This window comes from Microplitis demolitor, chromosome 3 (genome assembly GCF_026212275.2).
Source record: "Microplitis demolitor isolate Queensland-Clemson2020A chromosome 3, iyMicDemo2.1a, whole genome shotgun sequence".
In the NCBI taxonomy this organism is placed as follows: Eukaryota; Metazoa; Arthropoda; class Insecta; order Hymenoptera; family Braconidae; genus Microplitis; species Microplitis demolitor.
Window position 1 is genome coordinate 2,626,245 of NC_068547.1, and position 24,829 is coordinate 2,651,073.

At 29.1% G+C, this 24,829-nt stretch overlaps 4 protein-coding genes and 1 long non-coding RNA gene across 5 annotated transcripts; 2 read left to right on the plus strand and 3 right to left on the minus strand.

Annotated features, from left to right (window-relative positions):
- The first annotated feature begins 2 nt into the window (after window positions 1–2).
- LOC103568817 (carnitine O-palmitoyltransferase 2, mitochondrial) lies at window positions 3–3,497 on the plus strand. The gene is made up of 6 exons (XM_008545791.2): window positions 3–223; window positions 312–367; window positions 959–1,511; window positions 1,582–2,118; window positions 2,182–2,873; window positions 3,273–3,497. Exons 1-6 carry the CDS (start codon window positions 182–184, stop codon window positions 3,403–3,405), a joined length of 2,013 nt encoding a protein of 670 aa, XP_008544013.1. The 5' UTR covers window positions 3–181; the 3' UTR covers window positions 3,406–3,497.
- A 359-nt stretch (window positions 3,498–3,856) lies between these two features.
- Window positions 3,857–5,285, minus strand: LOC103568816 (V-type proton ATPase 21 kDa proteolipid subunit c''). The gene is made up of 6 exons (XM_008545790.3): window positions 5,129–5,285; window positions 4,899–5,007; window positions 4,770–4,818; window positions 4,627–4,710; window positions 4,157–4,556; window positions 3,857–4,079 (listed from the first exon to the last, which is right to left on the minus strand). Exons 2-6 carry the CDS (start codon window positions 4,957–4,959, stop codon window positions 4,047–4,049), a joined length of 627 nt encoding a protein of 208 aa, XP_008544012.1. The 5' UTR covers window positions 4,960–5,007; window positions 5,129–5,285; the 3' UTR covers window positions 3,857–4,046.
- An 8,066-nt stretch (window positions 5,286–13,351) lies between these two features.
- Window positions 13,352–15,642, minus strand: LOC106693470 (uncharacterized). The gene is made up of 3 exons (XR_001345149.2): window positions 14,268–15,642; window positions 14,042–14,121; window positions 13,352–13,975 (listed from the first exon to the last, which is right to left on the minus strand). It is a non-coding gene; the product is annotated as an uncharacterized LOC106693470 (long non-coding RNA).
- A 1,269-nt stretch (window positions 15,643–16,911) lies between these two features.
- Window positions 16,912–21,844, plus strand: LOC103576515 (exportin-4). Its single transcript, XM_008556748.3, has 10 exons — window positions 16,912–17,218; window positions 17,353–18,462; window positions 18,528–18,783; window positions 18,918–19,189; window positions 19,261–19,700; window positions 19,811–20,094; window positions 20,192–20,367; window positions 20,428–20,726; window positions 20,828–21,056; window positions 21,151–21,844. The coding sequence occupies exons 1-10, from the start codon at window positions 17,168–17,170 to the stop codon at window positions 21,436–21,438; spliced, it is 3,405 nt and encodes a 1,134-aa protein (XP_008554970.1). The 5' UTR covers window positions 16,912–17,167; the 3' UTR covers window positions 21,439–21,844.
- A 420-nt stretch (window positions 21,845–22,264) lies between these two features.
- On the minus strand, window positions 22,265–24,714 carry LOC103576516 (glycoprotein endo-alpha-1,2-mannosidase-like protein). Its single transcript, XM_008556749.3, has 4 exons — window positions 23,586–24,714; window positions 23,205–23,467; window positions 22,808–23,126; window positions 22,265–22,739 (listed from the first exon to the last, which is right to left on the minus strand). The coding sequence occupies exons 1-4, from the start codon at window positions 24,204–24,206 to the stop codon at window positions 22,464–22,466; spliced, it is 1,479 nt and encodes a 492-aa protein (XP_008554971.1). The 5' UTR covers window positions 24,207–24,714; the 3' UTR covers window positions 22,265–22,463.
- Window positions 24,715–24,829: the final 115 nt, after the last annotated feature.

Sequence of the window (24,829 nt, forward strand, 5' to 3'; positions counted from 1 at the left end):
GTAATGTGAAATCCTTGATGATTTGGATCTTGGACATGATACAAGTCAGCAGGCAACTACACAGCTGTTGATTTATCAATCACTGATATACTAAGTGTACCTGTGTGCATTGATAACAGTTAATTTATTACCAATTATTATTAGCTTGCCATTGGTACTGATATTTGTAAACTATTTAATAATGATCCTGCTTAGAAATCCTCAGTATTTAAATCATATCAAGGTAATTAAATTATAATTGATTAAGTAAATAAATATCTAGCAAATTAATTATTCTATTTTAATACATATATGTATATTATTATTTTTAGACTAATGGAACTACTAAAAGACTTCCTGTGATTTATTCAATATCTAATCGAACAAGGTAATCTTTTATAAGTGTGAATGTAGCAGACGTCAGAAAATTTATAAATTTTTAATAAATAAATAAATTAAAATTTAAAAAAATGCGCGTACTGACTTTTCAAATATTTGAATGCGGATTTTTTAAATTTCTCTTTTATTACCCAAGTAACACAGAGACAACTTTAAGATGTCTTTTAAAAGAATAAGACAAATTTTGTTTTACTCAAAGTCACCTTTTTTGGTATAAATGAGACATGCAGATGTTGATTCCGGAGAAAGAGAAAATTTGTGTTGTTTTTCCTGTCATGTCAATTAAAAAATCGTTTGAATGATTTATTTTACTATTTGTAATGTCATTTTTGTCGTCACGTGTCAAGTCTTTTAAGTAGACATTTTTTTTTTTTTTGGTGACATTAATTTCTGATTGTTTTGTCTTATCGATATGTCAAAAAACATTCTTAAAACTGACATTTTATAGATGTCATAAAGACAAGTGTGCTACTTGAGTATTTATTAAAAATTGTCAACTGTCAGCTGCATTTATACTTATTAATTTGTCTCGTAAATTATTTATATTTAATTGTTGTAATATTTATTTATTTATTAATAGAGTAACAAATGAAGCCGATGAATATGAATATATTCAACGTAGCAAATTACCAACAATGCATTTCCAAAAGTCACTTCCCAGATTGCCGATTCCAAAATTAGAAAACTCTTGTCGAAGATATTTGAAAGCACAGCAACCAATACTGACACCTAAAGAATTTAAGGAAACATCAAGTTGTGTATTAAAATTTTTGTCTGAAGAAGGACCTCCGCTTCAAAAGTTACTACTGGAGGATGACAAATACAATAAACATACGAGTTATATCAGTGGTTATTGGTTTGATATGTACTTAAGGGATAGAAAACCTCTTCCAGTTAATTATAATCCTCTGCTGGTTTTTGTTCAGGAAAAAGATGATCGTTATAACAAACCACTGGTGAAAGGTACCAATCTCCTTGTTTCATCAGCAAGATTCATGAAATCTCTGAGAGCTGAGATTCTGGAGCCAGAGGTTTATCACGTCGATCCTAAAAAATCAGACACTGATTTATTTAGAACAGTAACTGGGTTGATGCCTTCGAATGTCGCTACCTACGCAGCCTATTTCTTTGGAGTAAACATTCAATTATTTTTATCAAATACTCGTTAACCCTCTGGTTGATTGATGTTTTAACTTTTTTTAGGCCTATCCACTTGACATGTCGCAGTTTCCTTATCTCTTTGGTACCACCCGCATTCCAAAACCCACCAAAGATACTTTGACTCATGACCTTACATCTGATCATGTTGTGATAATGCGCAAAGGTCATTTCTACATGATGAATATCTTAGATGACCGTGGAAAAGTTTGTTCTCCATTAGATATAGCTTCTTGTTTAAAATATATTCTGAATGATGAGCGGCCACCAAATGATTGTCCAGTTGGTGTTTTAACGGCAGCGAATCGTGACCACTGGGCTAAAATACGTGGTCATTTAATAGCTTTAGGAAATGAAAATGTATTACATAAAATTGAATCTGCTGCTTTTGTGTTTGCGTTGGATGATGACGATCATGTCGAGGCAGATTATCACAAATTATTGAGATTATTTTTACACAGTGATGGTACTAATAGATGGTTTGATAAATCTTTCTCGTTGATAATGTCTGGTGATGGTGTTGCCGGAATTAACTTCGAGCATTCTTGGGGTGATGGTGTTGCTGTACTTCGTTACTTCAAGGTACAGTAATTAAATTATAATTTATAAAAGGAATTTTTTAGTAAAGTATTAAATATATTTAAGGATTTGAAACATGACATTGAAAAAAAACCGCGCTTCCATCCTGAAGATGAAGCATCGGTACCAGGTATACCAGCTGCAATTAAAAAACTTGACTTTAAAATAGACGATAAAATCAGAGAGATAGTTCAGTGTAATATTAAAGAATACAAACAATGGACGCAAGATAAATTAACAGTTGACTATTTAATATTCGAAGAATTTGGCAAAGAAGAGTGTAAAAAATTTAAAGTAAGTCCTGACGCTGTGATGCAGCTGGCATTTCAATTAGCGCTTTACAAGAATGAAAAACGTGCAGTTCCGACTTACGAATCCTGCAGCACATCGGCTTTCAAACACGGGCGTACTGAGACGGTTAGATCGTGCACTAATGAAACGAAAGCACTCTGCAAAGCTATCGTTGATCGCGGAGTTTCAACAGCAAATGATGATGAGCTAAAAAAACTTATGATCGAATGCAGCAAAGCGCACACTAATCTTGTCAAAGAGGCTGCAATGGGACAGGGTTTCGATCGACACTTGTTTGCTTTGAAAAAAATAGTCGAAGACTCGGAAAATATTAGCATGCCTCTTTTATTCAAAGATCCCGCCTATCAAAAAATAAATCACAATATTTTGTCCACTTCGACTTTATCAAGTCCAGAAGTTATGGCCGGAGGATTTGGACCCGTTGTCGAAGATGGTTACGGAATTGGGTATTCAATTTTTCTTTTAATTTAAATAAATAAATTTATTGGAATGTTTACGGATTACTGCAGGGTACGGATGTTTGTGTTCGACAATAAGAATAAAAGAAAATAATTCGCTCAAATTTTCCTGTTTCAAAATGATGATTAACAAGACCATCTGCAAGACCATCAGCGAAACCATGATTAATTTTTTTGCAGATTATCTTATTGACATATTTTTTTGACAACTTCGATTTCGACGTTTTTTATGACATTCGATATTTGAATGTATCTTTTAATATAATTCACGTGAATTTGATTGCAATCGTCATTTTGATACAGAGAAATTTTCGCAAATTCGTTTCCTTTATTGTTATTGTTGAGCACAATCTTCTGTACCCCGCTGATTAATTTATTCGCTTACAGATATATGATCCAAGATCATAAATTAGGCACAGTAGTAACAGGCTATCGAGGACACCGCGACTCATCAGATTACGTAAAGTACTTAAAATCAGCATTCGAGGATATTCATAGGATTTTAAAAAGTAAACAATAAGTATTTGTTTTTTATAATTATTTATCAGTGCTTTCAATAGCATTTGCATACATACATACATTTATATATATATAGATATATATATATATATTTTTAATACTTTTTATAATTATAATCGTAATTATTATCGGATTTTTCTATTGATAAAATGAATGTATTACATGTTATAAGAATCCAGGAGTTTTGTATTCAACTAAAGTTATTATTGTGCAATTATATATATTTTATTAATTATTTAAGCCTAAAAATTATTAAAACAAATTGATCTTTAATTTATTCATCATTTTTAAAACGGAAGATCTTTCAACGAGAACGATTAACTAAAAGTATTAATTGTTTATTGAGAAGGTAGACTGTAAGTTTATATACATAAATTATGCAGTTAATTATACTTTAAGTTCTTGACTAAATATAATATATATATAATTAGTATTTAGTATTAGGTCTTAATAATGTTTTTCTTTTTTTTTTAAACTCATTTACATAAAATCTAAACAATGAGACAATATACAATGAAAGGACTAAATAAAAGAGTGCATTACACGAGTCCTTTCAAATACAACACGTTTGTTTCTTTTTTAAACATTTATTTAAAGGTAGGAAGTTAAATCTAAATTTTTTTAGACCTAAATTTATTAAATCTAGACTTGTTTACCCATTTTTGCTTTTGAAGTCTACAAGAAAATAAATAATTCATATTATTATTATTATATATGAGATTGATATGTATAACCAAGTATTGTTAACTCACCATATAAATGCCAACGATTAAACCAAAAAGACCAATAGCGGAACCAAAAATTTCAACAATTAGAACTTTGACAAAAAGTGCCGAGTTTGCGGCATCAGCAAGAGCTGCTCCGGATCCAACGATACCAACAGCTATTCCACAGAACAAATTAACGAAACCCACTGATAGACCAGCGCCAAATATCACATATCCTGCAACCCAATTTTTTCCCCTCAACTCTTGTCTCATCATCGTCTCATCCCATGGGAACTCGGCTATTATTCCCGACAGTACAATTGCAGTAATCAGACCATAAATAGCAACAGCCTCGCAGAAAATAATTGAAATTAAATTTTTTGTTTTGATCCTCGGTGCTTTTACACCTCCACCAACGATCGATACTCCAGTTGTATGAATACCGCTGTCACAAAATTATAAATTATTTTTATGAAAACATTTATTGGTATGTTTACTTTTATTTAAATACTTACAGAGCCGCACCTGTTACTGACAGAGCAACAGACAAACTGATACCCAAAGTTGCCCACATGTAGGGCGACGTGTTCTCCAAGAACCTGAAAGTTAATTTTTATTTTAAAAATAATTAAAAATTACTGAACAATTGTCTACTCACCAACCAACGCTGGCTCTTTCCCCCTTTCCAGTGAATATATGATACAAAACTACAAAAACGGTAAATTATAAATAAATTGCTGATACAATGACATGATAAATTATCAGATTATGGAGAAAAATTATTCACCTAAAGCTGTTACCGTGGCGGTGGTCGTACCAGCAAATGTGTAACCTAATATATACCTCATTGTGATAACTTTCTTGATTAATTACCTCAAATTAACTTAAAAATATTCCTGAAAATATTTAAGAGGATTAAATACTCAGCTCCAAATCTACTCAATCAATATCAGCTAGTGTCAGTATTTAAAAATAAAAATAAATAAGCTTGTGTCAGAGTATGACGGATTTAATTACCTACGACTCTGATGTCCTCTACCTAATAAATTAAAATATTTATATATTTATTTATTGTCAATTGATATTTCTAAATACTACAAACAAAATTTTTATGTTCACACCCGTAGACTGTCATGTGATGAACATGAACTCTATTTGCCACTTTGTAGAAATGGATTTTATCTTCAATATCTTTCATTACTTGACAGTCCAGCAGATGACTCTAGGATCCATTTTTTTTAAGTCTTCCGCGGCCCCACCGGCTCCTTGAAGTTGGCCCCTTTCAAATTTTTTTTTACACTTTTTTAGAATTTGATTATCATAAATCGTTTGTCCGTCGTTTGTCTTTGAATGTTCGTCATTAATAATTGTTTGTCCTAATTTTGTTTATTTATAAAAAATTAAATAAAAATTGATTGTTTAGTTAGCCCCCCCTATGCAAATTATAATTTTATTCTATCATATTTGGTTTATAATTATCTATAAACGTTTGTTCGATCATTAATTGCGTTTGTCCTATTATGAAAAACAATTTTTAACTATTATTTAGTCATTTTCATTTCTAAATTTTTCAATTAACAAAGGTATATACTGCGCATGCGCACGTTATATTTTCATCAAGTCGAATTTTCTCATCTGCTGATCGTCGCTCTCATAGAAATTTGTTTGCTTGCTTACCAACTTTTCGGAGTACGTGATTAGTCTTGGGCCTAATCGGTCACCACTGAGAGCGCTCAATTTAGTTCATAATCCAATGGCGAACTAGTTCGTTCTTTTAGTTCATTAGTTCTTTTGTTTAAATAATTTAATAAAAACAATAAATAGAAAAAAAAATATATTTATGATTAATGCTGGTTCTGTTTATTTATGGAACATAAAATTTTTTATTTAAATAAGAATGAAAAAATAAAAGAATTTATATTAATAATTAGTCAACAGCTAGTCTCGTTTCTAGTATAATGCGTAATTATATTACAATACTTAAAAAATGCTAATTATTACAATTAAAGTTGACATTTTTTTATAGCACATCAAATCTTTTACTTAAGTAAAAATGAAAAAATTCAATAATTTATATTAATCATTAGTCAACAGCTAGTCTCGTTGAGTAATGATCTAATATATAAAAATAGTCTCTCGCAATATCAAGGCGCGCACAGAAAAAGTAAATAACTCGGTTGGTCACATAGCGCCAGTGTCTAGTTAAACCGACGCTAAAAAAAATATAAAAAGAACTAAGAGCGAGATCATCGACGAACTAGTTCGCATAGTTCACCTAAAGGAGCGCTCTTCCGACCTAGGTCGTTCGCGAACTACCCAAGACTATACGTGATTGACAGAATAATCCATGGTTATTGTTGACAATACTTTCAACAATATTTTATGAAAAATTTAAATAATATTGTGCGAAACATTTTCACTTATTTCTTGGAAGGTAAATAGAAATTTGATAAAATTATTATAATTACTGGCACTACAATAAAAAATGTAATATTTATTTTTGTTTCTAGGCAATGGAGTATATTTTATCAAACTCCATTTTAGTAAAAATATTTTGTGATTTAATTCAGTATGGATCATACGTGATAAGAATGGAGTGTATTTGTTGTTACTTTCTGACAATGTATTTCCCAAATTTTTTACTCAAGATTCCGTGGTCATTTTTAATTCACTGTAAGTTAAAAAAAATTTTACTATTTGTTTCCAATTAAATAACGAATTTTCATCTTCAACGCTTTTATCAAGCACGTCTGTATATAACCTGTCGAGTACTTTCATTACACATTATGGATGATACTAATGAGACATAAGGAAAATTTATATTTTTTGATAAATCAATTATTAGAATAAGTATTTGTATTGAATTGTAGTGGTTTAAAAAAAAACTCATAAATAAGACTGTTCAAAACCGTAACCCACTTATTTTTAATTGATTTTATAAAATAATGGGCCGACAGATAAAATCACCGAAATGAGATGTTGGCCATTATTAATGTGACTAATGTCACATACTAAGCTGTAAATTTAAGAGTAAGATTAAAAGACTTGTCGATTTATTAAGTTCAATTTTTATTACAATTAGAATTTTCGTTTTAATTAAAGTAGAGTAGAGCTATTATTATTATATAATAAATTAAAAATTGTCTTGGACAGATTGGAGTAATAATTTAATTGTATACTTAGAATAAAGACATTTTTAGCATAACTATACAGTACTCCTTATGCATAACTAAAAACTAAAATAAATAATTAAAACATTATGATTGTGAAAATTTAAGAGACATCTATTTGTTTACTTATTTTTTTTTTTTTAGTGAATACTTTTAGTGCTAAAACCATGCAAAAAGCAGATAAAATAAGAGCTCTGTTAAAAAGCTAGTATACAGCTTGAAATATTTATCAAGCTGAATAGATGAGCAGGCGTATGACACCGGTATAGATACGATCGATTCGCGCCGCCACGTTTCGCATATATATATATATATGTGTTTGAACGTGTACTTGGCGCGAGACACGACCTTATATCCGGATCTTCCAAAGCTTTAATGAACTTATTTGAACATTAGTCAAGTAAATGTGCAGTTGTATCTTTTTTATTCATGAGTGCATAAAATTTTTTTTTTTATTCAATGATGATCCATTACTTTTTAATCAGTATTGACTCACATAACAATAAATTCAATCAATTTTTTTTTATTTCATACATTCATTTTATATACTCATTAAATTTATGTTTATAAATATTTTTTTGTATTACAGGTTATTAAATTTTCGACATAAGACATTTACATTTAATATAATGAATACTACGAGTGTATTTCTGTGCCGATTTAACTTAAGAATGAAAATATCCAATTTGATTATTTATAAAAATAATTATTTCGTTTTATTTATTTGTATGGTAAGTTTTATTACTGTTAAAATTTTATTGATATAAAATAAAAGATTGTAAATTAATCATAAGTCGATAAATTCATTTTCTATCGGAATTCTGTGCTTAACCAATTATTTATTGATGTCAATTTAAAATGTTAAAGTATAAATAATTTATAAATGATGTAAATCGTATAAAATATTAAATTGAAAAGTTTTTTAGTTTTTTTATTTACGATTTTGCTAGTATTTTTTAATAGACATACGTGTATATTTATACATATATACGTTTTTGTGTTAGATTGTATCAGTATTTCCAAACAAATGACGAACGACAATCATTACATTGTTATACGCTATTAAAAATTAATAATTTTATAATTTATATCTAAACAAATAATTCTTTTTCCAACTTAAATGCGTTATTTCTTCTAATAAATACATTATTTATTTATATTTTAAATAGTTGATTTAAAAACTATTGCTTGTTATAAATATGCTGTATAATCATTAATAAGTAAGTCATCTCAACCACACAAAAACTATCAAAAATTACTTATTTAATTATTAATACTTTTTTTCTTTTTTTTTTTTTAGAATATACTCAGCAGCAAATTTTAATAATGCCAGCGGTATCAGCAGTACCTGTCACTTTAGCAGTTCGTGTATTGAAAAAATACATAACACACTTTACTACAGACAAATTACCACAGCATTCCTCATCTGTATGGAAAAGCATTGCCAATGACATCGAAATCCAAGGATTGTGGACTGTTGATGCTGTACGAATTAATGTACGACAAGATCGAAGAAAAATTTCAACTCTCGCTCGAGAAGAATGCGGAATTTTCATCCATAATAAAGAAGGAATTTCTCATAAGCTGAATGATTCAACTCATGATCATGATGACGTTGACACCACGTATGATTTAGATGATAATGAAAAGGATGAAGATGGTGATATCAAGGATTTTGATTCTAACGAGTGTGACGATGATGATGAGCGTGAAAATTTCGATGTATTAATCACAAGAGAGCAATGGAATGAAATGAAACGTGATGAACCACTTATTTGTAATGGACGGAGATATCCTGGATTTAAACCTGGTGTATGGACCAATATTGTTTCATTTGCTTTTTGGGAGCAGTATCGCCTCAAATGTGCGTTTGTTTTTAAACGGGGTAAAATCCATGAAAGTGGCAGTAATTATGCAGTCATGACTGGACGTTGTAGAGATCGCACTTGTCGAAATCCTCTTTTCGGAATAATTAAAAATCCTCCTGGAGATGAAGGTCCTGTCTTCATAACCATGAAGTGTCGAGATACAAGATTTTCAAAGCACGCTGATGTCAAACGTCCTCTTAATGGTAAGAAACGGAATGGTGTTCAAGAAAGATTACTGCGCACAGGTGTATTGGCTTGACGAAAAGAAGAAGCCGAAAAAATTTTGAAACCAGGAGATACCGGATCACCGTTTTTATATGATTCGAGTACTCTACATCAAGCCAAAAAAGAAGCTTCGGACAAAGAACTTGGGATAAAACCTGATGATCGAAGAGATGTTATATTAACTATACGCAAGATGAACGAAGATCCATGCTTTGCGAATTCTATTTTAGCAATTGGTGATACCCCATTCTACTCATTTTATGCAACTCCAACTCAGTTCCACACTTATGCAGAATATCTGCGCATTTACCGGAAATATTCATCAATATGCATAGATGCGACTGGTGGTTTAGTGAAAAAATTGACTGACTCTCGAGATAAAAAAACTGGTTATATATTTTTGTATCAAGTCGTGATTAACTTTAAAGGCACTTCCATCTCAGTTTATCAGATGTTATCAGAAACCCATGATGCCAAGTTTATTTCTTTTTGGCTTTCAAGGTGGGTCCAGAAAGTTAATCCACCACGCGAAGCAGTCTCTGATGGATCTAAAGCACTTCTAAATGCAATGTCAGATTCATTCAATGGTAAATCTCTGAAGGAATATATTAATTTCTGTTTTGAAAATCTGATAGGTAATACAAATTTAGAACCGCGCACTTTCATACGCTTGGACACAGCACACTTTATTCATTCTGTCAGCAGATGGGAATGTTTTCAATCAGTGCTTCATAAAATTGTAAAATCTTTTTATCTCTATTGTACAGCACTTATGATTGATTGTAAACGATTATCTCAACTGGAAGGAATTTTTATCTTGACATTAATCGTATCTGGTACTGAGTTTGAAGATTCAATTATTTCTGTGTCTGATGACTGTATAATTACTCCAGTAGAAGCTAGAAATCAATTAGAAAAGTTCATTTCAATTTGTAATCCTGACTTGACAGTTATTGATTCTATTGAAATTGACACAGAAAAAACTATGATTTTCGATCAATCATCGTGTGGTGTCGATAAGAATGGATGGTCTTTAGCTCTCTTAGTATGGATTGATAATCTCTGTAAAAAAGCTAATACTATAATCTTCACTGGAAGCAAGCTTAACAGTTTTTATATGCCTAAACTATATGTTAGACTTGTTGAAATAATCAAAGAGTTTCCACTTTGGACAAATGTGTGCACACCTGATACGATGCCACGAGCAACGTCTAGTTATATAGAGGCTGATTTCAAAGATTTAAAAATGAATTTGAAAAAAAAAGTAAAATTACCTACAACAGAAATCAAATTTCTGAAATTACATATTGTTGATCTTTTAGGTGGTGTAAATATATTTCGTTCAAAATTGACAAAGTTCGTGGTCGATAATTGTTCTGAAGAAGAATTAAACAAACCAAAAGATGAAAATTTGTTTGAAAATTGGAAGGGGTTGGGAAAGGATGGAAGTTCAAACGATTACGACTGGATAGATGATTACGTGAACTCATCAATGGATAAAGATGATCAAAGTGATTCTGTAAGCCCGTTGAAAGACAAAGATGGCTTAAATTATTCTGTAAATCTCTCAGAGAGTCATATTGATCACAATTATAGTGCAAACTATTTGGAGGAAAAAAATGATGCAAACAAAATTATTAATATTAGTTCCACTATAACAAAAAATTATAACAGTCTAACTGCAATATCATCAAGGAATCGTCACGATGAAGATATTATCGCTGCCGCTCATACTGGAGATGATAATAATACTTTAATTACATTATTATCAAAGGATCTTCATGATCAAGATAGTATTATTACCTCCGATGCTGCTAAAGACGTTAATAATAATTTGAATATGTTATTATCAAAGAATCATCATGAACAAGACATTAGTATTGCTACCACTGATGCTGGGGATCCTAATGATGGTTTAAATATATTATTATCAAAAAGTTATCACCATCGAAATGATGTTATTAAATTGAGAAATCCTAATAATTTATCAAAAGTGATTGAGAATGACAATAAAAAAAATACTCCGGAATTATTAACTATGAAACAACATAGCGGGTCTTTATCAGCAGCTGTTGAAGCTATGGTTCAACAAAAATCCATTAATAAAGAAGTTGGTCTATATTTTCAAAATTTCCCTGAAATTAAACTACGAAATAATTTAGTGGACGTGAAAAAAACTAAAATTTTCTTACTAGGTAATGGTAACAAGAGTGGTCCAGTTGTATTTAATGGAAAAAAATGGACAGCACTTAATACTTGTCCTTTTGACACAATAATTCAATTGATATTTGTTGGCGCGTTAGATAGTACACGTTTTCATAAATATATCACAAATTTAGATATTCCTGTATTTAAATTTTTGAATGACTTTATGAAAAAAGGACCAACAAAAGAAATTTATCAACAACGCATGTCTATTTTACATCCTATTTATAATGTTTCTATTGTAGATAAAAAACAATTAGAAGAAAAAGACATGATGAAAATTAATGTTTCTCCCACTATTAATTGTTATGATAATATCAGCAAGTTGTGGCAAACTTTACTTAAAAATGCGCCAAGCGTCATCGAAACTTCATTTTGTTCAAATTCTTCGTGTCAAGTACACACTCAAGCTTTGCCAGTTCTTACTGTCAATCATAAAACGATTGATCGTTGTGGATTTATTGCTCTCGAAAAAGCTTTAAGTTTCTACAATAAAATCTTTAATGTTCAGTGTCGGTTTTGTAACAAAGCAAAAGCAACCCGTGTTACTGTTCCTAAAGAGTATTTATTTTTAGAATTAGATATACGTGGCAATATCAATGCATCAAGTGGCAAAAGATGTAAATTAAGTCAATTTCCTATTCATTTAAACTTAAAAATAACAGATAATAGGTCTGAAACTACTCTAAGTTACCGGTATACTTATTGCTTTTAACAATATTTAATTTTATGTCTACAATTATGACTAACTTTTGAAATACTGATTGATTTTTAGATTATCTGGAGTAGCAGCGTATCGAACTGGTCATTATTTTGCTTACTGTCGACGATTGTCGGGCAGTTGGCAAATTTACAATAATTCTTCAGCTAAACCAGAATCTGCAGCTCTCAGTACTGAAGTTGAACCCCACGGAGTTTATTATATTTTAGAATAATACAGCAATAATGAAAATACTATTAAATTTACGTCTTGTGAAATTATTATGTTAATTTTATTTTAATGTTACATTTCTTATAAATAATTATATATGAAGAAATCAAAAATATAATATTGAATACAGAATAATAAATGTTATTTCATATCATTTTATATCAATAATAAATAAATAAATTATTTATAGTATAAGCAAACTTCGAATGAAAATTCATTTCACGGACATGTAGCTATAACATGTACATAAAGCTGGAAATAATGTAAATTTTTTATTTCAATTAAAATATTTATAAAGACTATTTACTGAGATATGTACAATGCTACGATAAATATTCTATTAATGTTTTACTCTTTTTAATTAATAATTATTCATTTTTATACTATTGACGAACGCTCAAGAATTATTTATTGCATTGACTACAAATATGATGCCAATTCAATATTTATTTACATGATCCTGAAGTTTGGAGACAATTAACAATTTTCGATTTTTTTTTTTTTTTCCAACAATTATATTTGAAGAAAAACCAAATTAAACATATGCACATGTAGAAAATTTTAAAAACTATAGAATTTTAAAAAAATCCAAAAATTATTAGACGCTGGCTAATTTCAGTGTCATTAATTTGTTGATAAAAAATTAAGAAAAAAAATGCCATCAATTATGAGATAATTTTAATAACTATATATATATATAGATTAAGATTAAGTTATAAAAATAAAATTGTCCACATGTGTAAATTATATACTGAAATAATTTTTTTTATTTTTACTATTGTTAATAATTAAAGATTAAAACAATCAATTTTGTATTTTAGATAATTTGCAGAATCCTGAATAGAATTATGTGTGAAAATCATTCATGTACATTAAAAATAATAAATTTAATCATCTCAATAAATAATAACAATGTTCCAAAAATCAAATGTATGTAAAATAAATATTCATATTCCCTATATTGAAGATATTTATATAGCAATACGTTTTTTCAATCAGACACAAAATAATAATTCAATAAAGTGAAAAATAATTTTTTTTTGAAGATAAATATTTATTTATCAATGATAGTGCTAATAACAATATTTATAATTCCTGTTCCTATTTAATCATACACTCGATAATCAACGAAGTAGAGGTTTTTGAAGGTAGAATGGAATCTAGTAAATAAGAATTTATAGAAGTTTACAACAACATATAATTAATGAAAATTTTTAATTTTCATTCATAACCTGTAATTTTTACTATTATAATATTATTCAAGATTTCACTCAAGAAAGATGCAACGTCATCAAAACAAGCACTTAGTTTAACATATTTATTATGATTAATTATTAATTAAATTTTATATAGCAACCTCTAAGTAACTCATTTCTTTTTTAATCACTTATTTTTACAGATTTGTATTTCGTGACACCGAAAATAGCTGACATCTGACGATTAAAAATTTTTATGTAGAAACAATCTGAATATTGTAAAAAATAATTACATCAAAAAATGCACACGAAATTAAAAAAAAAAATTTACTTACTTTTTCAAATTTTTATTTCATAAATTTAATTTTTAATTATTTTAATTTATATAAAAAAGTTTCCGAAGGCTTGCTCTCTTCTGTATTGTTTAAAAATAAAAAATTCACAATTAAAATATATATCAACAATAGCTAAAAAAATGCGAAATTATCAAGTCAACAGAAATAAATTCATTTTTAAATTTCACAAAAATTATTTTTATTTTTACAGTCATGAACATGATACCTCATTAATAGATGAATAGACATTAATACATCTTTTTATATATGGACCCTATATCTATTTTAAATAAAGTAGATTTGTATATATATATATATATATATTTTTTTTTTTTTTTTTAAATTAAACGATTCTTGATTCTAGTGAAACTATTTCTTAACTAACCGCAGTAGCTATGAAATTATGACAATAGAGTTCTCTCGACTACGTATATTATTTTAACATATTAACCATATAATTAGACAAATGTCACTTGAATTTAAAAAAAAAAATATTAATTTCAATTTTATTTTCATTGCTGATAACATTAATATGTGTGCTAACAAAACTTATTACAAGAATGAAAGAAATAATCTTAACTTGATTAATCGTAATAGATTTGATTGAGAACAACGAAATTTTTTATTTACTTGTAATTCACAGTGAAGAGAAAAAGTATAATAGACACAACATTTCTTCTTAAATAAATCTTTTTTTTTTATTTTAATACTTTTAGCACCACCCTTTAAACCTTGCTTTTGTTTTGCGCTGTAATGGGTACATTACCAGATTTGATTATTTCATCAGAAATAAGTTTAGAAAATTGTTTTTCAACTAATGATTCAAATCCCATATCAGATCAAAAATTTTACTCCATCCCTAAAACATTTTCCGATCCATGAAGAATTGTTAATTTTTCATTTAAGCAAAACACTATAAACAGTTTTTCAATCATATTTTATTTCCAGTCGACTCCATTTTATAATAATAATAACAATTAATTGTCACTCGAAAATATTTCAAGTAAATAATACTTAAATGAGAAAAACATGCCACACAGTTTCAAGATGAGAAAATTTTCTTATGAAAATGCAATAATCTAAAAAAAAAAAATTTTCAATTCATTAAAAAAAAAAAAAAAAAGCATAACTTTGTCGGCCAAATCTATGGCAATAAACTATTAGATTCTTTTTCGATATGTTGATCATCAATGACAACATGAACTTTTTGTTGGGAAAAAATCGAAATAAGAAAGTACCAATTATTCTTACAAATATTTTGAATTACTCATTAAAAAACTGATTACCATATTTCTATGTTAATAGTTATTGTTAACAAATGGCGAATGCTAATTTCATTTGAAAATAAATAAAACAATAAGTAGTAGGTTATTTTTGACTTTCTAATACATAAGTGGGGTTATATTTTTGTAAATTTTATATAAGTATATTTAAATTATATTTATGAATATGGAACGTTGTTATTATTGAAATGATGTTTCAAGATTATACGGCATCACTTGAAAAACTACTTTATACTGTAATTATAGACAATAATTGATAAAAAATATATGAATATGACTTATTAGATATAATGAAAAAAAACCATAAAATTATAAACATTAAGGCGTACTTAGATGAAATTGTTTCATTTCTACAACGACAATTCATGCATCTGTGACTTTCATGAGATCTATAAATTATAATTACGGAGAAACTGCGAAATCCGAAAAAATACTTGGAGAAAAATTTTAATTGATGTATCATTTATAAAAAAAGTCTGTAACCCGATTGACACCGCAGGCTGTCCCTGGAATTTCTTGCTTTATCAGATTTGTAGAGTAATATTAATCTTATCGATTTTAATAAGTTCAATAAGCAATTGAAAGGATAATGAGACTAATATTTAGTTATAATTGCGGTATCGGTTCTAGCGATGTTTCCATAATATACTTAATCTTCATAACATAGTTCGGTGTAACACGAAATTAATATTATCACGCTTACCATATGAGACTGTATTAAATCGAGTTGGTGCTGGACCAGGATGTAATTAATTAAATAGGGTAATAATTACGCGTGAACAATACTTCAAAAGACCTTAAATCCTTCTGAGCCTGAGACGGATTAACTTTTTTTGTCATTGCTTATTTTTTTTTTAAATTACCCGCCTTCATCATTAAATGTGCGCATGCGCAAGACAAGTGTTCCACACATATGAATATATAACTAATTAAAAACTACAAATTAACATAAAAACAGACAATTTAACAATAGGACAAACACAATTAATGATCGGACAAACGTTTATAGATAATTATAGACCAAATATGATAGAATAAAATTATAATTTGCATAGGGGGGGGGCTAACTAAACAATCAGTTATTATTTAATTTTTTATAAATAAACAAAATTAGGACAAATAATTATTAATGACGAACATTCAAGGACAAACGACGAACAAACGATTTATTACAATCAAAATCCAAAAAAGTGTCAAAAAAAAATTAGAAGGGGCTGACTTTGCTCAGCTGGCCCCACCTGCGCTGGCCAAGAAATAAAACTTAGAGTCACCTATTAATAGAAACCAAAACTTTAAGTAAAAAATAATAATTTCAGAAAAAAAATGATCTTGAAGTTAGCAGACAATTTTTTAATTTTTTTTCAGCAAATCAATTGCAAAAAAAGAAATAAAAATATGAACATCTAGAAAATTTAAAAAACTTCAGCTACAATTTTTAAAATAGTTTTTTCTATATAACTTATCATTTTTTAAAAATTCAAAAATTTTTTGATGTCGGCTAACTTCAGTATCATGTAAAAAAAAAAAACAACCGCTTCGCGCAGATCGCAAATTTCTATTTTTTTTTTTTTTTTTTTTTTTTTTTTTTTATAAACAGTGAATTTAATTTAATATACTTAGCTTTACCCTCACACGCGTTTCTAAGTTTCTAAAAAAAGATTTGCCGACAATTATATTTTTGTCTGCTTTATATTTAATACTAATTATTAATAATGTATATTATTAAGTATTTAAATTTAATTTTTCTCAACAAAGAATCGAACCTATTACAGCCATAGTAATTATTTTCCATGATACTGTTTTTGTAATTTAGTTTTTAAAACCAAAAATTAATAAACTAAAAATGTCGAATCAAATTTTGAAAGAACTAGAAGCAGCTGCTCAAATTATTTTGGTAAGTTTATAATTTATTATTTAACGAACACGTTTTTAAAATAATAAATTATAAAATATTTAATTTCTATCATGAATTTTTGGTTATGTCCAACATATTGCATTATATTTTTTTAAAAGTTAAATTTATTTCAGGCACCACCAAATATGATAACGCAGCATCAGAGAAATGCAGCAGAGACTGTCTTTTTAGATTTTCGTAAAACATCAATGCCTTATCAGCTATGCCGTGAAATATTAGAGACAAGTAGCGTTGATTATGTACTGTTTGAATCTGCTGGTTTAATTAAAACAGCATTGGTAAGAGAGTGGAATTTGTTGCCTCCAGATGATATCGTTTCACTGAAGCAGTATCTTTTGAACTACATATTAAATAAACCAACACTGGCGCCCTTTGTCAGGGAACGAATTCTTCAAGTGATAGCGATAATGGTGAAGCGCAAAAGTGCTGAAGACTCGGGTGAAGATCGCGGCATGCTGCTGAATCAAGTCGAGTCAATGGTAACGAGTGGTGATTTAAAAAGACAGCTTCTCGGTTGCAGTATTATGTCTGCTCTTATGCAAGAGTACGCCACGACAGCCAAATCATCAGCAATCGGCTTAACCTGGGAGCTTCATTTCAAAGCTAAACAACAGTTTGAAGTTACTGATCTGAAGCGCATATTTAAATTCGTCACCACAGCACTTGCGGAATTTACCAAAGATGTTGTGCCAATGGAAACTCTACCACTGATAAAACATTTATTGTCTATTGCTGAAGGAGTTCTTATCTGGGGGTTCATAATATTCGACTCACATATGTCTCAGGGATTAATTAGACTCTTTGAAGACGATTCTATCACTCCTTCATTGCGTCCAGATAAAATTTGGCAAGATGTTATCTTAGATCCTCCTATAATCCAAATATTTTTTACACTTTATTGGAAGGTGAGAACCAATCTCCAGTTAGCCCATCATGCGAGAAGCTGCCTCGTACAGCTAGCCAGTTTGAATGGCAACATTATGGCAACTCATGACATAAAAATCCAGTACTTGAGTAATTACTTACAAAATTTTATAAAACTCATTTCAAATATTGAAATAATTGATCAAGAAGCCCTGGGTATTGCCAATATTGTTCGTAGAATACCAATGTATTTTGGACCAACAATGAAATCATTATCACCAGAACTACTGGGTTCTTTTATGGAGCAAATTACTAGGTTGACTTGTATTTTTGCCGAAGGCGCTGCTCAGGAAGAATCGGTATTTTTTTTTTTTGTACATACATACATTTATTAATTTTTAAAAAATGTAATTATTGATTATAGATTTGTTCTGATGATTATCTGTACATGGAAGCATTTGAACGTATGCTTGAATCTTGGTCATCAATTTTATCGAAAAAAAATTTTTATCCAGTAGGTTTTTTTGACAATAGTTTTGTTCAAATTTTCAATGTTTACTTAAAATGCCGACTATCACCGCCGGACGGTACTCGAGCTAGTAATAATGAATACGAAAAAGAAATAACAGACATTGAAGAAAGTGACAAAAATAAATTTAAGAAACAACTTCAAATACTCGGTAATTTTAAAAAATATTTATATAAATTTATTTAAAGCAATACGATACTTGAAATTCTCAAAGACCTGGATCACTGAGATCATAAATTTAAGACTAATTAAAACTATCTAACAAATTATAATTTTTTACCACAGGACTTATTGCTAGGAAAATACCAAATCATACACTAATATTATTATCTCATTTAATTGAAAATCGAACCGCTAAATTACGTCAGGAATTGAGTCAATTAACGTCATCACAAGGAGGATCGTTTGTAGCACATGGAACTATGAATGAAGCTCTTCAAAACTTGTATGAAGATTTACATTGGCTAGTATTATTAGCTGGACATGTGTTATGTCTCGATTCTGTCGGTGAAGTGGCACTCATACCCAGTGAAATGATTAAATACAGCATGAAACAAGTATGCTTTTTATTTCGTTCATTTATACTATCTATTTAAATGTATTAAATTAAATAATAAAAATTTTCCAGGCCGAACAAGGGAAAACTGATGTCGATGTAACTCTGCAACTTATTACATCTCCTCAATGTAATTTATCAGATATTCCTCGAGCCGAAGAATCGTCAGATCACGTGATACGATTAACTGCGTCTGTCTTTCGTTTATGTGAAATAGAACGTAGTGCAATTGAAGCAAATATAATAAGTTTACTTAGTCCTGAATTAATTAGTAGCGTAGTCTGGTTTCTGCATCAATGGTCATTGAATTATTTAGCACCAACCGAAAATTATTACTCGGAAATCAGTATTTCATTTATACAAGCCTTTGGTGGTGACAGTGCTGGAGCACAGTGGGCTGTTAATTTTTTGCTGGATAATATTAAATGTATTATTAATTTTTTTAAAGGAGAAGAAACTCTTATTGAGGACACTATTAAACTACTTGGTACTTTAGTAGACTCACTAACAAAGTAAGTAAATATTTTATGTATGTAAATTTAAAATATAATTAAAATTTTCTCGAGTACCGAATCAAAAATAAATATTTTGTTATAAATTATAAATTATTAAAAAATTTCAGAGCTTACCATGTATTGAAATCAGAACAAATTGGCAACTTGATTGAATTGGTCACGAAAAATAGTCTTAATCTTCCTCAAGTGGCGAAAAGAGGCGTAATGTCGACAGTCGTACAAGCCGGAACTGCCTTACAAAATAGTAGTAATGAGAAACTATACTGGTCTCAAACAATTCAGCCACTTTATGATCAGTTCAAACAAATAATCTCAAGAAATGATTTTTCACGTTCGTGCCATCAAGAAGATGTAAAAATTCAAATAACAGAACTTTTTGAATTTTTCATAGGTAGTTTATTTATAATCTATATAAAATATTGTTTACAATACGTACAATTATATATTAATAAGAGAATATGTAAATTAAAATTTTTTTAAAACTCTAGGAATCGTTCAAGGAGCTCGTGGATCAACAGCTGAAACAATTTTTCAGTATATATGCCCAATATTGGCTGAAATCGCAAATCTATTGACAATTTATCATAATTATCCTCAGATAGTTAAACTACTTATAGAATTTCTTTTTGAATGTTCACGCACGATGTCGTGTTACTTGAATGGGGTGCGTTGATTTAAATACTTTAGTATAAAAATTTATTAAATAATTATTTATTTATTTTAGGAAGAAAGTACGCGACTGTACGAGGCGAGTTGGCATACGATACAGAGTTATGCTCGTTGTAATACTAACCGTATAACTACTGATTCAACAGACGAAGAAAATACGTATGAAGATATTCTTTTGCTTATGAAATTATTAACAAATTTATTGAGTGAAGATATGTTTAAAATTGAGAGCTTAGATCCTGAAGCGAGTCAAAAACAATCAGTTACATCCGCAGATGTATTTTTATACGGTCTTAATATTATTATGCCGATGATGACGCTCGAGTTACTCAAATTTCCTTCTTTGTGCCATCAGTAAGTTTAATTTTTTTTTTATATATCTAATAAATTATTGTTATCGTTTTTATTTATTGATATTATTTATGTCTATATATATTTTAAATTTGTATTGATAGATACTTTAAAATGATAACATTAATATGTGAAGTAAATCCAAAGAAAGTCTGCGAATTACCTCCCGAATTGCTAAAGCAGTTAATGGCATCAGTAGAATTAGGATTTTATTCATTTGGTGATGACGTAACAATAATATGTTGCGATATTATTAGAATTATAGCCAAATATATATACGGAGAAAGTGAGAAAGGACATCCTAAGAATCAAATAATCGCGCCGTTTATGAATGTCAGTATTTAATATTTATGGCAACTCTGAATTTCATATCTACAAATTCTTTTAAATCTATTAGATAAATATGAAATAACTTTTTTTTTTTTAGATAATAATGAACTTGATACTGTCATGTCAAATAAATTTTGATCTCGTCCATCACGCAAGCACTCCAATGTATTATTTGATTTGCTGTTATCAAGATCAGTATAAAAAACTGGTAGAAAATTTTATAGCTTCACAATCAAACCGAGAAGTTGCTCAACGTCTTGCTTCTGCATTCAACAATTTGACTGCCAATATGACAATGAATACCGAACAATCTGAACGAACTAAATTTCGCGATAACTTTGAAAGTTTTGTTATGACTGTCCAGAGTTTTATGATGATTAAATAATTTTCACGACTGCAGCCAACCAGCACTTTTACCTCTGACATCATTCTGGTGCTACGTCTTTTACAAATAAATGTAAATAGTGTAATTGATGTTAATTAACTATCACAAACTGAAATTAATAACAGCACCGTCATAAATCATTATCAGTAATCAAAAAAATTTATCAAGCAATCATCCCAATCAATGACGTGTTATAAATATTAACCAACTTAAGTATTTAATAAATGACTTTTGTACTTTTTTTGTTCATAAAATTTCGTATTATTTATATACAAATAAGTGATAGCTGAAAAAAAAAATGCGAATAAATACAAGTTTACATTAATTTTCTAATTAAGATTTTTTTCTACCGCTAATTACTAAAAACGATTAATTAATTCAAGTAGAATCACAAGATCAATAAATTTATTATTAATCTAAGATTATTTATGTTTATTTAATTGTGCGTATTTTGCTGCATTAATACATAAATTAAAAAAAAACATAATTTACAATAAAATTTAATTTTTACGAAATAAAAATTTCTTCTTACAAATATTTGATATCACAAATTAAAAATAAATAAATAATTATTGATATTTTTTATGTACAATTAACATACACACGTAAATGATGTATATATGTATATCATATTCATATGATACCTGTCACATTATATATTTATATATATATTTGACTAAGTATAAAATTATTTAGTAAATGATATATCACTAGCTTATGTCTGCCTTATATTTATAAATCTAATAAATTTATTACTTTTATATATATATATATATATATATATATATATAAGTAAAATTTTATACTAATGTCACTTGAAAAATAAAATTATTGTTAAAATCTATTTAATAATAAATATTAAAATATATAAAAAAGTGATATTTACTTAAAATAAATATAAGCAATCGATATTGGATTTTTACGGCTGATATATATAGATATTTATAGCTAATAATTTAAAGATATAAATAGAGATCATGAATGGTGAATAAATAGTAAATTTAAATTATCTCTTATTTGCTCAATTAGTAATTAGGGTTGGCAGATTTGTATGAAAATTGTTGTATCCACCATTTAGTGAGATTTAAGTAGAAATTCGGGCCTTCGGGTTCGTAATCCAGATAAGTGAAATCTTTATTACTCACAGGCTTTGCCGGCTCTATTTGCGTACCCTCGTGCCATTCATTGAAAGAAGTTATTGATACAACTTTAGCTCCGCTGTTTATTGCATTTTTCCAGGCTACCTCATAGTACTGACCGTGACGTCGGTGTCTTATGTTTTCAGCATTCCATGCCCGTACCTGCAAAATAATTTTAATAAATCGATCGATAAATTTATCACACTAATTATTGTTGATTGTTAATTTACTTGGGTGTCAATGTAACCCGGCCCTAAACTAGGGATGAACATCAAGCCATTCTGCGCTGCAAATTTATTCAAATCTTTCCAATTTTTCCAAGTACTTCCGAAGCTGAACCCATTTACGGCAAAGTAAGTGTAAAAACCATCGAAATGTGATTTTTTGACATGACTGCGATGCTGCGAGTCGACAAGCAACCCGATGTAAACTGCATCAATTTCGGTGCCTCTTAATGTCAAATTACCCCTTTCTGACAAAAGCTCCCACCAAGCACTCGATGGAAACAAATACGAGTCATAGATGTAAATAACCGGAAGTAATGGTCCACTGTAATGACAGTTACTTATTAAATAATTTAGGATAGAGATAAATAAATAATTAATTGGAAGTTGGTAAATAAATTACTCGTTATTTCTCTTAGCTCGATGAAGTGCCGGATGTGAAGCGTAGTGGCTGAACAAATACTTGATATGTTGGATTAAATTAATAGGATTTCGGCCAGGATAAGGTTCAATATGCGGTGCTATTTTAAGATTATATCGATGAGCTGCGTCAAGTAAATCAGCCATCACTGAATCAGTATTGTCGGGGGTGTTTGGTGGCGTCCAAGAGACAACAAGTACTCCGACGCCTGTTTCCCTTAATTGTCTCATATGTAGGTCGATTACCTAATAAATAAATAAACTGGTATCATGCAATGTCATGTCATTCGATTCTACTACTCCATTTACTTGATTACACCCAATAACTACAACAGACTAATATCGTTTAATATAACTTTAGTACCTGGGGATCATTCGAGCTGTAACAGCCGATACTGGGATAATAATTGGCACCTATGTCAGCAGGTGGACGATGTCTACCTTCTGGAAAAACTCTCTTGTCATTTTTCTTCCAGTTTGGCAAGTAGTCGTGGTTCCAATGTTTCCACGCACCATCATATGACAATGAGCGATACCATGGATAATAAAATATATGAATATTATAATTAATATCAATCTGTTTGCTGTCATTTATCATCAACAATGGCAATATCTTGCTCCTCATTTTCCATGACAGTCCTGTAATTTTATTTCTCGCACCGGTTTCTTTGATATCTTGATATTTATCTGCGAGTGATTCATTCTGGCTGTCATTATTATTCAGTATTAATGACTGCAGGCTATTAATAAATATAGAGGAATTATCAAAATGCCGATTATGTGATATCGATCCAAGGGGCATAGCACTGCTCCATTCTACCCTTGCAGTCGTTCCAGTATTTGATGAATGACATTTTGTAGATTCTAATGGTGTTAATTTAACTATTATCACCATCGCCATTAATGTTGATAGCACAAATACCATCAGGGATAAATAAAAACATTTTCTCAGTGACACCGAGCTTATCACAGACCCCAGCATCATTTTTTATCAACACTTTTATCACGTATCTTATTTAGAAAAAAATATTTAAATTCATAATTTGAATTTTTAATAAAACTTTACCAACCAATCAATAAATAACAAAATATAAAAATAAATATACTTAATTCTTGACAATAAATTTTAAAATTTGAAAACACAAGTTCATTGTTATCAATTTTAAATATTTTACTTTCTGTATCCAAGTCAGAGATTAAAAGATAAATTGACACTTTTATTTTACGTTTGAATTTTTATCACGGAATTTAATTACCCCACGTTAAGCATTTATATATTTATAAATAATGTTTATATATTATTTAAAAAAAAAAAAGACAAGGAAGTAAATCCTAATGTAAATCAAGTTAAATTCTCCCCACTTAATTTATCTCCAGTTATCTCCTACTGTCTCCTTTGTCTGTCGTTCGTTGATGGCGCTCTTTTAAATCCCATATACTAATGTACCACATATATCTATATATATATACAAAATACATACGTGTCATGAATTAAACTATAGTGCATTTTCTTCACACATACACAACACATATTTATCTATTACTCCATCATCCCCACCAGCGTTTAAATCCTGCGTGACATCGACTATAGAAAAGATATTCGGCATT